At 39.9% G+C, this 15,625-nt stretch overlaps 3 protein-coding genes across 3 annotated transcripts in view; 1 reads left to right on the forward strand and 2 right to left on the reverse strand.

Moving 5' to 3' along the window:
• The window catches only part of LOC137967885 (tRNA-dihydrouridine(20) synthase [NAD(P)+]-like), a 43,049-nt gene extending 31,095 nt beyond the window's left edge, over positions 1-11,954 (reverse strand). The window contains exons 1-2 of the mRNA XM_068814487.1: positions 11,817-11,954; positions 4,015-4,076 (exon numbers count right to left, since the gene is read on the reverse strand). The gene's annotated coding sequence lies outside the window, so the exon portion shown is untranslated. The remainder of the gene's footprint in view (positions 1-4,014; positions 4,077-11,816) is intronic.
• A 648-nt stretch (positions 11,955-12,602) lies between these two features.
• On the forward strand, positions 12,603-13,403 carry LOC137967905 (caldesmon-like). The gene has a single exon (XM_068814507.1). It carries the CDS (start codon positions 12,603-12,605, stop codon positions 13,401-13,403), a length of 801 nt encoding a protein of 266 aa, XP_068670608.1.
• A 1,306-nt stretch (positions 13,404-14,709) lies between these two features.
• LOC137977517 (uncharacterized) overlaps positions 14,710-15,625 on the reverse strand; it is a 1,166-nt gene continuing 250 nt past the window's right edge. Inside the window, exons 1-2 of the mRNA XM_068824762.1 lie at positions 15,212-15,625; positions 14,710-15,122 (exon numbers count right to left, since the gene is read on the reverse strand). The exon at positions 15,212-15,625 is cut by the window's right edge and continues 250 nt beyond it. Of these exons, the coding sequence (XP_068680863.1) occupies positions 14,710-15,122; positions 15,212-15,625 (827 nt within the window). The remainder of the gene's footprint in view (positions 15,123-15,211) is intronic.

The raw sequence follows: 15,625 nt of genomic DNA on the forward strand, positions 1-15,625 counted from the left end.
GATGAATTAGCGAGGTATGCATATATATAGTTATAGGATACATAGACTTCCAACTATTGGCTTTTTTTCGTTGATCGAGGTTCTAGCAATTTTACTCACTTGACAAGAACATTGGAAATATCATGGGTTCAAAAATGGCACACTGGACGTGACCTCTATGGCCACGTGACTCGAAGCCATTTAATTGTGCATTTTTGCGTCTAACTTAGACCATACACAGATGTCTTACTGTTGGTATATCTTTCCCTGTAAAAGCATTCAAAAGAATGTGTTACTGCGAGATAAATTCATGGGCAAAAATGTATAATTTTCCTAAATATGCAGAGTGTGTTGGACGTTGGGTCATGTGGCAGTCTTAAGCTACCACGACAACCCTACTATCACATATTTTTGGAATCTCCACATGATACGCCCTTAATTTGATGTACGGTGGCCTTTGCAACCTCAAGTGGTGCCAATCCATCATTTTTAGCCTCTTGGCTCATGGACTACGTGATGAAGTAACGATGGCAAATTGGAGGTACAGCCCTTTTTACAAGAATGAAGAATCGAAGACACTAAGAGGGCGTTCGATTGACCTTATTCCGGAATAGGAATACATTCAGGAATATTTCAGAATAGCTATTCCTTTCGAATGTCAATAAAACGATCATTCCGAATTTCGAATGTGAGCCCGAGTATAAAGCACTATGGGCAGCAATGAACAAGTACCTACGAGGGAAAAACCAAACAATGAGCATAATGGTAGCCTGTGTACAGCCGCCCGCTCTCCGAAAAAAAATCGGAAAGGAGTGTTTGTGATTTACTGTTGGTAATCGTGTTCCGGAATAATTTTGCATACATTATTGAGTGATCTACGCTGACCAAAATTTACGTGGCTCATATTTCTTTGGAGCTAAATCTTCAAAATGGTGGTCCATAACGTAGATATCGATTCCAAACGTGAACTGTAGAGCGTCTCCGATAGTTTTAAGATTCCTTGGCTTTATAGCATAGAAGCACTCTTAAAAGGAAAGGATATATTTGCAAGTCTTCCAACCGGGTACAGCTCTGATCTCAGAGCAGCACCGATCGTTGCCGATGAGCTGTTATTTTTCCTCGATATGCACACACCTCAAATCATCCAGGGCAACACGCTTTGTAGATTGTTCTTGAGAATGGCTAGGCTGGTCCGATTAAGGCATAGGGATTACATTGACTGGTAAGGGGATAGCGGGAGACGTTTTCGAGTGTACAATCTTTTGAATCGTGCTAGATTTACCTCGTGAAGGTTCTTCAGGGGCGCTTTCGTTTCTTCAGCGCTAACACAAACAATTCCTACAAATGTGCGAAGAATTTATTTCCACTTTATACTCCATACATAACAATTCCACACGTACTTTAAAAGGAAAACCTCTTTGACCATAAAAAAGATTTTTATTCGTATTTTTTACCATGCACAAAGTACACACGAACTCATCGTAAAGTCGCTCACGTTGGTTCTGACGGTGTTGATGTGGAACAATAAAAATAAAAGCCAATCAAAACTAGTTGTTTCAATGATGTAATGATCGAAGGGTAATAACCAATCAAATAATTTTCCACACATTCCAGGAAAAATCACATGGTATTGAACACGGTTACCAAGGGTAAATCACAGACGCACCTTTCCCATTTTTATTTTGGAGAGCGGGCGGATGTACACAGGCTACATCATGGCGGACAACAGGAAAAAAGTTTCCGCTCTTGCCATTGTTTCTGTTGTCGCACTTGATCTTCTAGAAGAAAATGACGATGAACTTGAAGTCGATGCTTTTTCAGAGTTGGTTTCTTTTCCTCTAATTATCAAGGACCGAAGAAAAGCTATTCGTGTTCAAGGTTATGCAGAAGATGTTGTACCGAGCTACACAATTTCTGACTTTCGGAGTCATTTTAGACTGTCAACAAGGACATTTGAAGCGCTTACACTTAAGCTTGGAAACTATCCTGAGATTCCTACGGGGCCCCCATATGGAGGAAGACTACCAATTTCAGTTTCCAAACACTTGCTACTAACATTATGGTTTCTGCAATCAGGACAGCATTAGGTCAATTGCCGATCGGTTCAATGTAATAAAAAACTCAGTTTTTCATTGTTACGAAAGGGTTTGTGATGCAATCAAAAATAATGTTGCTAGTCGCGTGATAACGTGGCTGACACAGGATCGGGTGAAGGTAATAATGGAAGTATTCCACCACACAAAGGTTAGCCAGGAAAGATTGGAGCTCTAGATGGCTCGCATATCGCAATATAAGCGCTGCAAGAATGCCCTGAAAACTATGTGAACAGAAAGGGCTTTTATTCAGTTGTATTGTAGGGAATATCTGACCACTAAATGAGGTTCATTGACTGTTACACTGGCTGGCCAGGCAGAGTACATGATTCAAGGGTTTTGAAGAATTCAGACTTTTTTTTCCGGCGTAAAAAATGGTATTAAGTTTAAAAACAATAATTGTCATATTCTGGGGGACTGCGCTTACCCATTGGAAACTTGGTTAATGACCCCATTTAAAGATAACGGACATCTGACAAACCAATTTAGAAGATACAAATTCATTCACTCATCAACCAGGATGGTTATAGAACGGGCTTTCTCCCTTCTTAAAGGGAAATTTAGACGACTCAAGTATCTTGATATGATCAAGATTGATGAAATCCCAACCATCATAATTGTTGCTTGTGTGTTACATAACATTTGCCTAGACAAAGAAGACATAATTGTTGCTTGTGTGTTACATAAGATTTGTCTGGACAAAGAACTGAAGACCAGTACCAAGACTTCATAGAAGACCTTGAAGTTGAAGTCAATAGTTTTGATTTGAGCGTCGCAGAGACGTAATGGCAATGATTACTCCTTAATCGAGAAAAGTATGCAAATGACTTGACATGACTTATTTTCATTAAAGGCCACTGTGGCCAGGGTTGGATTGTTACTTTTAAACCCTAATTGATGTTAACTTCTTTTGCCTTGAAAAGAAAAGGAATGCTTAACAAGTTCAGACACATTACCCCTTTAAAGTGCCCCTAACCCCAAAATATTTTTGTTTTGCTTAAATGAATCTTTGCACCTCTTCGAAACGCATTGCGGCCATTTTTTCCTTTTTCTAACAAATGCTGCCATTTTATACCCTTCGAAAGTTGCGAAAATCCAAGCATCTTTTGTTCAAGACCGAGTCAGAAGGGGAGTGGGTCTATTCCTGATTTGACGTCACAATTTATTCTCTAATATGAGTCGCAACTCATTTTAGCGAAGAAAATATTTTGGGGCAAGGGGCACTTTAAGTATTTCAACAGCAGATGAGATTGTACACTGATATGTACTCGGTACAATACCTTGATCATTACAAAACATGAGCCCTGCAATAAAATGCCTTTTTTCTCGGATCCCTTAAGGAAAACAATATGATTTTACATCTATGCTCACCTCCACTGTTTGCAAGCAGAAGGGACACATTTTACATTTGTGCATGGTTGCTTTTTTTAGCAATGTACACATTCTTTTCTAAATGAAATTAATAATTATTACTAATGTCATTAAGAAGATACCGTGCCACATGTCAATTATATTCCAAAAAAGACATAGCAGTTGTTCACTTTTCCTATATTTAATTTTCTTTGATTGCAGCTGATGTCACGGGGGCCATGTTGGTGGAAAGAACAATAGTGAAAAAGACTTTTGGGAACTTGATTCTATTAAGATGCAAAACTTGAGCGGCATTTTTCAATTGTTTTGGCACCAATATGACTGTCTTATCACGCGAGTGCAATCAAAGAATGAACCAGAAAATGCAGTTTCACTATGCATTTGGTAATTCACAGACATCATGTTGCTCAGAGTCACAAAGACAAAATGAAGAATGTTCTGGGTTATCGCCAATCAAGCATATCAACTTTGCCACCTTTTCACTAACACAGGAGAGGCTCATCCTATAGAACGACTCAATATATAGAACGAAATCAGTAGTAAGAATATAGGAAACTTCAATAAAACTTACCTAACTTTCCCCTGACTTTGACAAGAAAGAAAGACTCAAAGAGTGCATTTGCCCTGGCAGCCCTAAAATAAACAGCATTTTAGTAGAAAAAAATAGGATCAACTCTAAAAAGCAGGAGATTAAGTTAGGATGTTGTTGTGCAATGCCTCTTTGATATGCCGCCTCAAATTCCAAAATAAAATCAAAGAGGCATTGCACATTAAGAGGGAAAATCCAATTCTTAGTTAGCAGTTGAGGCATTTAGATTTGTCTCTTTCTTTTTAATTACGCTATTCTTTTGTCTTTTATTTTATTGCTATGTGCGCTACTTTTGTTTCCTGCGCATTTCATACTTCATATTCAAATTGTACGCAAGTTCTGACACCTAATTTTGTAACGTACCTTAATATAAATTCAAGTGCACAACCGTTAAAAAAGCTCATTTGCAACTGAAGATGACATGAGTATGTCGAAACACGTATTGTAATTTGAAAACTGTCGTTTCTTTTTTGAGAAATATACCTTTCTATTCTTGAAGCCAACTTTTCTTCCGTTCGCTCGTAGGAAAGAACACAATTGTTGCCTTTTTTTCTCTGGGGTGGCAAAAACATAAACAACGTGCACAAAGCATACCGTTCGAGAGAGTCTTTAAAGAACGAGGTATATATGCCTTTGTCGTGTTGCCTTTATTGTTACTTCGTCGCCCTGCGTTTTGAAAGGAAATTGGGCCTTTTATTTCCGTGACACGAGTTGCGTTTCTGTGGGGCGAGCCATACATACTTTTGATTGATCTTTAGCCTGCGTAGCAAGCGTTCCTGTTCGAAAGAAGACTTCCGAAATGATTTTCCGGAAACTGGCCGCGCGGAAGTTGGGGCAAGAGACTAAGGGAACGCTTGCAAGAAGATGCAAGTCCCCCCTAGTGATATACTCCTCACTTTCACTACTTTTCTTTACTACGGGACTGCGTCCCACAGTAGCAATTTAACGGGGACTTTAAGATCTATGATGGCGACGTCGACCAAAATGTCACCTCAAAATATAATTTCGCAATATTGTAAGTCTTTCGCGATTATTCCTTCTCGTTCACGTCGTTCAATGTGGACGAAGTATCCTAATAATAAAACGGTACGCGCACACATTTGTAATCTTGCGTTGTCGTCAAGACCTCACATCTGGTAATTTCACGTCGTTGTTGTGAAAAGTACCGCAAAAATATGAGATAAATTTTGCAAATTTTAAACAATGATAAAATGGTGCGCCGGTCCGCACATGGACTGAAAAATGCATTTTATTAGTGAGACTTGCATTAGACACGGCGACGAAGCCACAATAAAGGTAAAACAAAGGGAGTAAACAGTAGTCAGAAGTAGTAGTGGTAGTTGTAGTGGTAGTATTTTCTTTATTTAAACTCGGGAAAAAATCTTCGGTAATGGCAGAAGTATTTTAATTACAATCATTTGCCGAGTGAGAAGCGAATTATCCATTGCAAGTGCGTGGTTGATTTCCTTCTTGAACTGCCCAATTGATCTGGTTGCCCTAATGCGTTCAGGTAGAGAGCTCCACAATTAGGCACCGCTATAGTTAAAGCTGTGTTTCGAATAGTTAGTGCGTGGCTTGGGTAAGTTCAATTTACGGAAAGAATCACGCAAATCATAGTCTGTGTCTCGCTCACTGAATAATTTACTCAAGTACACTGGGGCCAACCTGTTGAGGGACTTAAAGATGATCATAGCACTTTGTTTTCTTCCACTCAAAGATAGCTGGTCCCTCTTCAATGTTTTAAGAAGCAGGCTTGGGTTTATCTCGCAGTTGGCTTGCAGAATATCTCTAGTTGCTGGGTTTTGCAATTTTTGTGGTTTCTCGCTTACTATTCCAAACGGGGGCACAGTAATCAAAATGAGGTTGGATTAAAGCGTTATATATTATTATTGCAGTGGATTGAGAAAGGAGGGGCCTAATGCGTCTCAAGGCATCGATTGCCGAGGATATCTTTATGTGATTGGACCATGAAAGTCAGTCGTCAATAGTCAAACTTTATAGACCTTAATACCGATACGGCGACCATTTTGATTTCTATTGTTTCGAATGGCTATTATGGGATGCCCAGGGGGAAAATTAATATGTATTTGCCCCCTGGGCATCCCATAATAGCTATTTGAAACAATACAAATCAAAATGGCCGCCGAATCGGTAAAAAGGTCTATTATTTGGCGTGCTCTACCCTGCGAACTGGTTGGTCGTCCAATTGATATTATAACTAAGTTCGCTACAACTCTCTGCAAGAAACGTCTGACGAGATCCAATCACAATAAATGCAGTTTTTTGCGATGTTTAGACTGCGGTTACTTAACAATTATTCCATAAGCGCGCGTTGGATATGAGATGGTAAATAGCCAACGAGGCGCGTAGCGCCGAGTTGGCTGTAACCAGTCTCATGTCCAACAAGCGCGAATGGAGTAATTGTTTTATTAAATTCCTTCAACTCCAAAAATTTTGAAGTACGAAATACGAGCGGAAAAGCGAGCAAATCCGAGCGAAATCGAAAAAAAACTTGATGAGAACTGATGCGATGTTGTGTAATACCTTGTTGTCAGACAGACGCAGGCTCATCACAAGAACATTTCTTGCCTTTTCGCGTACTTCTAAACGTCGGAATTGATCCAAACTTTCCAAAAAAAAAGTTTTTTTTCTCCTTTTTGTCTTTATTCTAAGAGAAATTTGGCATTCCGACGAAAACATTTTTAGTTTAGCAACGCTTAACGCAATCATTTACCATATAAGGTCAAACCAAGGTATATGAGCTGATAACCGAGATTGAGTGAACCAATCACAGCACGCGAAATGCATTATCCGAGGTTGAGAATTTAATAATTGCTTTTATCCAGCTGTGAAGATTGGTCAGTTAAGAATTGGTTGCTTGTTCGAATTCAGCGCAACCAGGGACGGTGATGTAAGTATCGTCCGCAAACATTTTTTCACAGGTTTCAGGCAATAAGGAAGATCATAATTTATATAAAGGTCCAATTATACTTTCCTGGGGAACCCCGCAACTCAATTTACTTGCTCCGGATAACGCTCCGTCAAGGCTGCATTTTTGGGATCTATCACATAGGTAGGACGCAAAAAATCGTTGAGAATTAGTTTGAACCCTGTAGTTTGCAAGTTTCCGCAAGGTTATTTCATGATCGATTGTATCAAAGGCCTTTTTAAGATCACTTGGCCTGCGTAGCAGGCGTTCCTGTTGGACAGAAGAGCTTCCAAACGATTTTCCGCAAACTGGCTGCGTTAAAATTGGGGAAAGGGACTGAGGGAACGCTTGCAAGAAGACCCCCTATTTTTGAAAAACACCCACCTTTTGATGGTTGACTTGACGCACGCTGATTTACGTCTCGTTAACAAATTAGCCAATAACAGATAACCATGTTAACACAAGTTGACTTCCGTCAAAACAAACCGAGACACCGAGGAATCGAAACACACCCACATCAATGCAGAATATGCCAGTGTGATTTTAAAGTCAAATTTGTAACGGCAGCTTCTCAGCCGGGTACGACTGATTATCTTTCTTCTGACAATTTGTTTAAACCATCGAAAACAAAAGAAACTTACAGACAAGTCCTAGCTGATATTTTCATAGCGGTTGGAAAGAAGCTGTCGAAAACGACAGCCAACTTTCAGAACGTGTAAGCAACCCGTGCGGTCGTAAAATACCAAATTTAGGAACATAACTCGTACAAAGTTCGATGGGTAGTAAGGCCGTTAAATGCAAAACTCCACAAAAGCTGACCATGAAACCATTTAAGAGGTTTTAGTTTAAAACTAGCGACGATTTCATTGCGACTTGCTGGATATTTCTTGGTGAAGAGTGGTTGACGAAATGAATCGTACTAAATCTCCTGGAAATTACAGGAAAACTTCCTCGCTAGTTTGATATTCCACAGTACGTTTTTGGTCAAATCGTCACGAAATCGTAGATGAAATACCAAGTAAAAGTGCTTTAAAAACTCGCATGACTGTACAAAGGAGCCGCTTTCTTCTCACAATAAGAGAAGAGTTAATAGGGGTGCTGCGTAATTGTCTTCATCTTGTCTAAATCCATGAAATAGGACTCAAGCTTACATTAGGCAAGGTAAGCAGAGAATTTGACGAATACAGTCTATTTCCTTGATCCTGAAACATGTGGGTTCTGATAGTTCGCAGGCATTTTATTAATTCATCCTGCGTAAATATAAATTATCTTTTGCAAGCTAACGAAAAGATTACTTCAGTTCAGTCCATACTTTTCGTCAAGAATAAGCACTGCCAAAGTTTTGTTAAATAACGAATTCGAATCTTTTGATTTTAGTGAATTATGGAAACGCTTTTAAAATTGTCCACAGCGGCTTCAGCTGACGCATAAATAATACTGAGCAGTCCAGATTGTCATTTAAATCACAGGCTGTCATTCCCATAGAATTTACCTTAACCACTTACTTGATCGCGTATAATGCTATGAAATGGAGAAATCACCATGATAGTCGAAACCCACACAACATGACAAACATCTAAAAAATTAAGCTTTTTCCGAATGCTGTTGCCAAAACGGCCATTACATCTTTACGCTTAAAGAGATGGCGCATTGACATTTCTTGTTCCCTTTTCACTGTAAAACCCAGAACCGATTCGCTCAGCCTCAACATACGATTCAAAACCTTCCACATCTTCCACCATTGTCTTTGTCACGCTACAACTGACAAGAAAGATTTTGGTCGAAAATTTGTCACCGGTCAATCATTGTGACTGTGCCGCACCAATCACAAGCCCCCGTTCGTGGGCGAACGGGTTTTTCAAAATTAGACTTAAACCTTCTTTCACTGGAGCATTACGCTTGAACTTAATAACGAAATTTTGAAGACTGTCAAGGAAATCGAAAAAGTAAAATCAGTTTATTAATGAGTTGAAACTTACAACAGATTTGATTGGTGGAAGTGCGTGTTAAGAGCGCCTCTCAGCAATTTTCACCTAAGACCGTGGAAGATAAAAAAATCGAAAATTGCCAAACTTTGTCACAATAAAGGACTTCCAAAGCCATTTTTAGAAAAATATGTTTTAGTTTGTTTCGATACTTATTTTACCTGGACGACGACTTTTTCGGTATGGGGCCTTGTGAGCGAGTGAAAACGACTCCAAAATGTCGCTGGTTTGGATCGCTCTTTTTGAAATAACGAATAAGTAACTTAAAAACCAAAACAGCATGGTACAGCTAGAGTAATTCATTCACACTTTAGCGCTGTTAACGGTACAATACACCAAGACTGGAATTTTTGACCAAATTTTAAAACTTACAGTAACCTATTTTAGATTGATTACAGATTGCCAAATTTGTGCGAAATTCTACCGTCAGAAAAGCATCCTGGTACATAGCTTTCTGAAACGAGACGATATTCATCGGAATAAGCAATGTTTCTGCTGCAATTATAGTCAATAATTTTTTTCGGTAAATGAAGCGAAGAATTTTTGAGGCCCAATCTGTCCAATTTCAACATGCTGTGTGTCTACAAAAGCCGACCTTTGACCACCAAAGCGGAGGCGACGTATATTGAAATCACACACGCTAATCTCGATTTATTCACTGAACAATTCGAGACTTTAGGTCTACTGGAACAACTGTAGGTAAAGAGGAACGTGTGATTGAAATTTAACTGTCTTCGTTTAAGAGTGACATATACGGTAATTAAAGGGGCTAGGTCACGCTATTTTAGGTAATTTTGTTTAATTTCCTTAATTATGAGCTCTAAACGTCAAATTGGCAGGGCAAGAGTCTTTCATTTGCAAAATCACGGCCACATAACAACTGAGAATGATTTTCCAGCTTTGTAAATGACATTTTGATATAGACTGATATAAATTTGAAAAAAGGTGGGCCGACGTTTTTCAAATTTACCCAAATTCAATCCATTTCAATCCTCTCCAGTTTTGTCCATCCATGTCCCTTCCCTGTGTTTTGTTATTGCTTCTATAGTTTTGAACAGTTATTTTAATATTTTAGTTAACTCTATGACCATTCGATCAGTGCTGAAATTGCCTAAAATTGTGTGACCTAGCCCCTTTAAAATAACTAACCTAAAAATTTGCATACTAGTAAGATTCATTCCATTCCATATTTTTACACGAACAAGTTTCCTTAATTCACTTTCTCAACATACCTGCAAAACAAACAAAGAAAGGTATCCTCCTTTATATAAGTATACGCTGGTTGGATTTTCCTCGAAGCCCTCAAACGACCATCGAATCAGTCGAACGCTTTGTGACCTTCGTGAGTTGTGCCGTGATTGTGTCGTCAGAGCTGTCACGCAAGAGATTAGGACAAAGCACACAGACCAATGGCTTCGTGCGGTTGTTCAAGTTTGTTGAGGGAATTTGTGGCCCAAGTTCTGATAATCCAGCAAACGTTCAATGCGTAACAATAGCAAAATGTGATAAGGACATCAAGTCACACTTGAGAAGTTATAAAGTGTCGGATTCTTCTCTGGATACAGAGACTGGGCTTTTGCTCGCACGTGCAGGTGAGATTTAACTGAAATCCCTTAAATTAAGATATTGAGCAGAAAATCATTTTGCGAAATCCGCAGATACTACCGATTACAGACTTGAATGTCAAAAGCAGAACACCCGGCCACAAGAAATGGACCCTAAAAACACTGCTGCCGCAATGCCGCAGCCGTGTTGTTGGATATACCTCGTTCTTTAATCCACGAGGCAAGCATCACTATTGTTGCGCATTCAACGTTTGCTGGATTATCAGAACTTGGGCCTCAAATTCCCTCAACAAACTTAGAATAACCGCACGAAGCCATTGGTCTGTGTGCTTTGTCCTAATCTCTTGCGTGACAGCTCTGACAAAACAATCACGGCACAACTCACGAAGGTCACAAAGCGTTCGACTGGTTCGATGGTCGTTTGAGGGCTTCAAGGAAAATCCAACCAGCGTATACTTATATAAAGGGGGATGATACCTTTCCTTTTTTTGTTTTGCAGGTATGTTTGCGTAAAAATATGGAATGGAATGAATCTTACTAGTATGCAAATTTTTAGGTCAGCTATTTTAATTACCGGATATGTCACTCTTAAACCAAGAAAGTTAAATTTCAATGACGCGTTCCACTTTACCTACAGTAGTTCCAGTAAACCTAAAGTCTCGAATTGTTCAGTGAATAAATCGAGATGAGCGTGTGTGATTTCAAAATACGTCGCCTCCGCTTTGGTGGTCAAAGGTCGACTTTTGTTGACAAACAGCATGTTGAAATTGGGCCTCAAAAATCCTTCGCTTCATTTACCGAAAAAAATTATTGACTTTAATTGCAGCAGAAACATTGCTTATTCCGATGAATATCGTCTCGTTTCAGAAAGCCATGTACCAGGATGCTTTTCTGACGGTCGAATTTCGCACAAATTTGGCACGCATCTAAACGGTCGGTACCGACCGGTTAGTGCGAAGTCTTGCACGTACGAGCACGTACGGTGAAAACAGCAAGTGACCTTGATCCAGAGCGCTGCTCATCGGGATTTGTCTCAACATTATTCAACATTATTTGCCAGACTTAGTATTTTACTCTGTCTATTAAACGCCAGACGATTTTTTGCCAAACTTAGTATTTTAATCTGTCTAACGTCAGACGATTTTACTCGTCAATGGGGAATCTCAAGGAGTGAATGGATTAAAAGCAAAGGAAAATAAAAGCGATGTTGTTGTTATAAAGTAGGCAGGTAAATTCCCTCCAGATAAAATAGAAGCAACAAAATAGACCAAAACTTCCCTTTCATGCGTAGCGAAAATTCTTTACCTTTCACAAAATTGTTGAACAGCCCGTACGTCCGTCCTCACAATGTGAACTTCCACAGCAAAGCGACTCAAAATGGCGAACTGATCCGCTAAGAACGAGACACGCGACTCACCCTTCTCTTGCCGTCGACAATTTCGGATATCGACCACACATCATCTATAGGGGAGAAGGTCAGCGACATTTCCCACCTTGGCCAACAGACTCACCTACCCCTAGATGAAATATTTCGAGATACTTACCCACCACTAAGCGTGGTCTAACAAAGAATTAGAAAAATCTTCAACTTCTTTTGCGTCAAGTAGTGCATCATATTGTGTCCGACCCTTTGGGATATTAGGGACTTTAAGCAAGGACTACGTAAGTGTCTAGTACGGTGACCGGAAGTCATATTTTTTCCCGCGACACGTACGTGGCCTGGTTTCTAGCCGTAGAACGCTTCCCGAATACGTAGGAGATTATGGCGGGCCGTAGTGGAAAGTACGTAAGTGTTTTGTTGTACTTGATATGCTTAATAAGTTAGTGTTTCAACCCAAATGGCAAGCTACAGGCATTTTATCCATTTTTGATCACCTTTGGTGATTTCCAAGAAAAATATTTGTCAATTTTGAGCTGAAAATGTGGTAACAGCAGCATCAATCCCAAACAACGTGTTTTAGCGAGGTAAAGCTTTATCAGCTTTCACCACTTGTTTTACGATTTTTGTGAGCTTATACACTTCTTGCCGCGGCTTTTCACATATCTTTCTCAAGAGGAAAGTACTTTAACAATTTAAACTCCTGCTTATACATGTATCAGCATTTGAATGAGGAACGTGAGTTTAAGTGGAGCCTAATGTATAATTTTGTTGCTTTTAGGCGCATGGAATGGAGTCTGGAAAATGATGTTGTGTTGTGCACAGAAATAAGGGTTCGTGAACCCTATAAATTTAAAAAGTGCAGCAATGAAAGGGGTAAGATTTGGACCGAAATTGCATCGACGCTTAACAGTAACGAAGAAGTCAAATTTCATGTCACTCAGAGGGGCGTCCGTGAAAGATACGAAGGACTCAAAGCAAAATATTTGGAAAAGATCAAAGGCGAGGAGAAAGCTAGTGGAATTTCCCCTGAAGTCACAGAGCTCGATAAGCTGTTGGAAGAAATAGTTGAGAAGGAAAGTTTGGCAGAATCGTCGAGAGAAAGCGACTCGACTATCAAGAAAAACGAGGAAGAGCGTAAGGTCGCAGAGGATTTGCGGAAGACCGCTATGGAGAGTATGGGCGAAACAAAGAAAAGATCAATGGAGAGTGAAGGGGGCGATATCAGTGTCAAGCGAAAGCGAAGAAGTGGCAGTGATGCAGTCGAATATTTACGTGAACGGGCGGAGAAAGAGATAAAAATTAGGGAGGAGGAGCTTGCACTCAGAAAACAGAAGCAAGACCAGGAGGCCAGCAAACAATCTCAACTGTTTCAACAACAAAATGAGATGTTGAAGGCAATGAAGGAACAGCAGATTCAAATGCAAAATATCCAAGCTATGATGTTGCAACAACAGCAGCAGCAGACAGCTGCGTTGATGTCGATGTTGGGGAGATTCATACCAAAACAGTGATGATCCACCTCCTCCATCCCTGTGGATCCTTCCCTTTTGTTCATATGTTCGGTTTAACTTCTTACATTAATGTGCACCATTGAATTTTGTTTTATTAGTTAAAGTTGATAATGTTTTAGAGAAAAGCATTCACCAGAGGTTGAGTTTCTTCACTCTGGATTATAATATTCAGATGTTCTCACCAAACACCTCTCTGTTGGTTGGACCTTGTTACTTATGCCTGTTGAACAAGTAGCATCACGTGTTGAAATATTCAGCATAAACAATGTGACCATTTTGTTGGTCAGTGCTGTCTTCCTAGGGCATCATGCATAGTTCCCGTTTCTTGTGTGGCAAACAACCCAAATTGTATTTTTGAATTACCCATCACAGGCCTGTTTCTGACTACAAAGGATTGAAACTACTCTTGAAGCACTGAGAACAGAACACTGTCAAACATTTTGAACACTGTCAAACATTTGTTAATCACCTGTTTGATTATCAGTCGAAGAAATGCTGTGGCCATTACCAAAGAGGAATGTAAGCAGAATGCTCAAGAAATGTTGTAATTTGTGCTCTGATCCCTTTTGTACAAAGGGACTTAAAATATTGAAATTTATTGTTCATTAACACTATGTCATGATTACCGCAGAATTCAATGAGAGTCTTGTTAGCACTGAAAGTCATAAATTACTCATGCAAAATTGAGAGTAGTTACTCAAGCAAGACACGATATTGTGAGTGTCCAATCAGTGCTTAAATTTGGGCTGCCAGTGACCAATCAGATTTGACAATTTTTGTCACAATTACGAATCAATTACTTGAATAATCATAAACGAAAAGGCGACTTTAGTGGTTTCCTTTCTACACCAGTTCCTGATCGTTTTTCCTTCCACACTTTGCTGATCACCCTGTGGGGGGAAGGGTAGGAAAATGGGAGGGGGGTCTGCCTCTGAATACGTAAATACCCATGGACCACAGTTTTTACCCAGCTATTTACCCTCAACACAACTTTTGAACCTAAAACCCTATGGTATGCTTGTTATGAAGTGCTCAATCCTCAAGAAGAGCCCTCCTCAGATTTAGTTGTAATAGAGCACAATGTACATTCTCATTATAACCAGTGCAGAAACAGGGTGACCACACCCAGGGGTTGATTCTTCTGAAACTCTTGCTTTTGTTGACTTAAATCTTAATTCGTGTCAAATGCTTGCTCCTCTCTTCACCAATGGTCAGTTGGAAGGAAAAGGTCAGACCTTGCCCATCACCCACTGTCCTGCTCAACCCCTTTTTTAGCTCCACACTTGAGTCTGGTTAACAAAAACAGTTAATTAAAATAATCAAAAATTGATGGAGGCTCCAGAGAAAAGTAATTTGAAGTACTGTTGCCATATAGGCAAGTAAGTGCATTCCTCAGAAGAGCACATACTATGTACATTTTACCGACACTGCTGAGTTGGACCTTGAGGTTTTTCTTAAAATCAAGAAACTTAAAATAATTTGAAATGTCTCCAAACAGCCATTCCACTGAACATCTGACGGCACTCATGGCTGAATTGAATGCTTCCATTTGGACGGTGAGGGCAGCATCACGGAAAGGTGCCTGGAGATGAATGCGTAGTGGATAGGCTGGATCACCAAAAACACACATGGGCTGGACAGCAGGAGAAAACGCATAACGCTCAAGCTGTCTCAAAAGACCAGAATCGGCCAGCATACCTGCGTCGTGTCTCTTCCCTTCTGAAATGTTAAAAGGGGTTCAATATGAAAATGAAGTCCTTAATTCTCAGTTTAGTTTTGTCATAGCCCAAAAAATAAATGAAACATACCTACAGGTCCATACAAATTTCCAATCAGGCCATTCGGTAAAGCAATGGATTGGTATTTAAGGGAATGCACCCGTTTATGGCCATTGTATAGAACACGCTGGTGTCTCCCAGGTCTGCAAACAGGACGAACGGTGCCGTCTATAAAACCAAAGCAATTCTGGAGTGGTGAACCTTTTCTGGAAATGGCCTGTGCATACTCTTCAAGTGCTTGCGCACTTAACAAAGCTGGGTTCCAGTCAGTTAGCAAATGTCCATGAGTATCGTATATGTAGTCCAGAACTGTATTAGTTACCATACTAAGAACTGGAACAGGCCTACCGAAACGCGAAATCATGTCCGAGTAGCGACAAGGGTATGCAAAACGTCTGAGTAGCATACACAACCCCTCCATACCGTCTATTTTGCTTCGCTGCT

This window comes from Montipora foliosa, chromosome 1, assembly GCF_036669935.1.
Source record: "Montipora foliosa isolate CH-2021 chromosome 1, ASM3666993v2, whole genome shotgun sequence".
NCBI classification, from domain to species: domain Eukaryota; kingdom Metazoa; phylum Cnidaria; class Anthozoa; order Scleractinia; family Acroporidae; genus Montipora; species Montipora foliosa.

Bases quoted from the DNA above. Each gene is read 5' to 3' on its own strand.
- LOC137967905 (XM_068814507.1), top strand. From the start codon at position 12,603: ATGTATCAGCATTTGAATGAGGAACGTGAGTTTAAGTGGAGCCTAATG.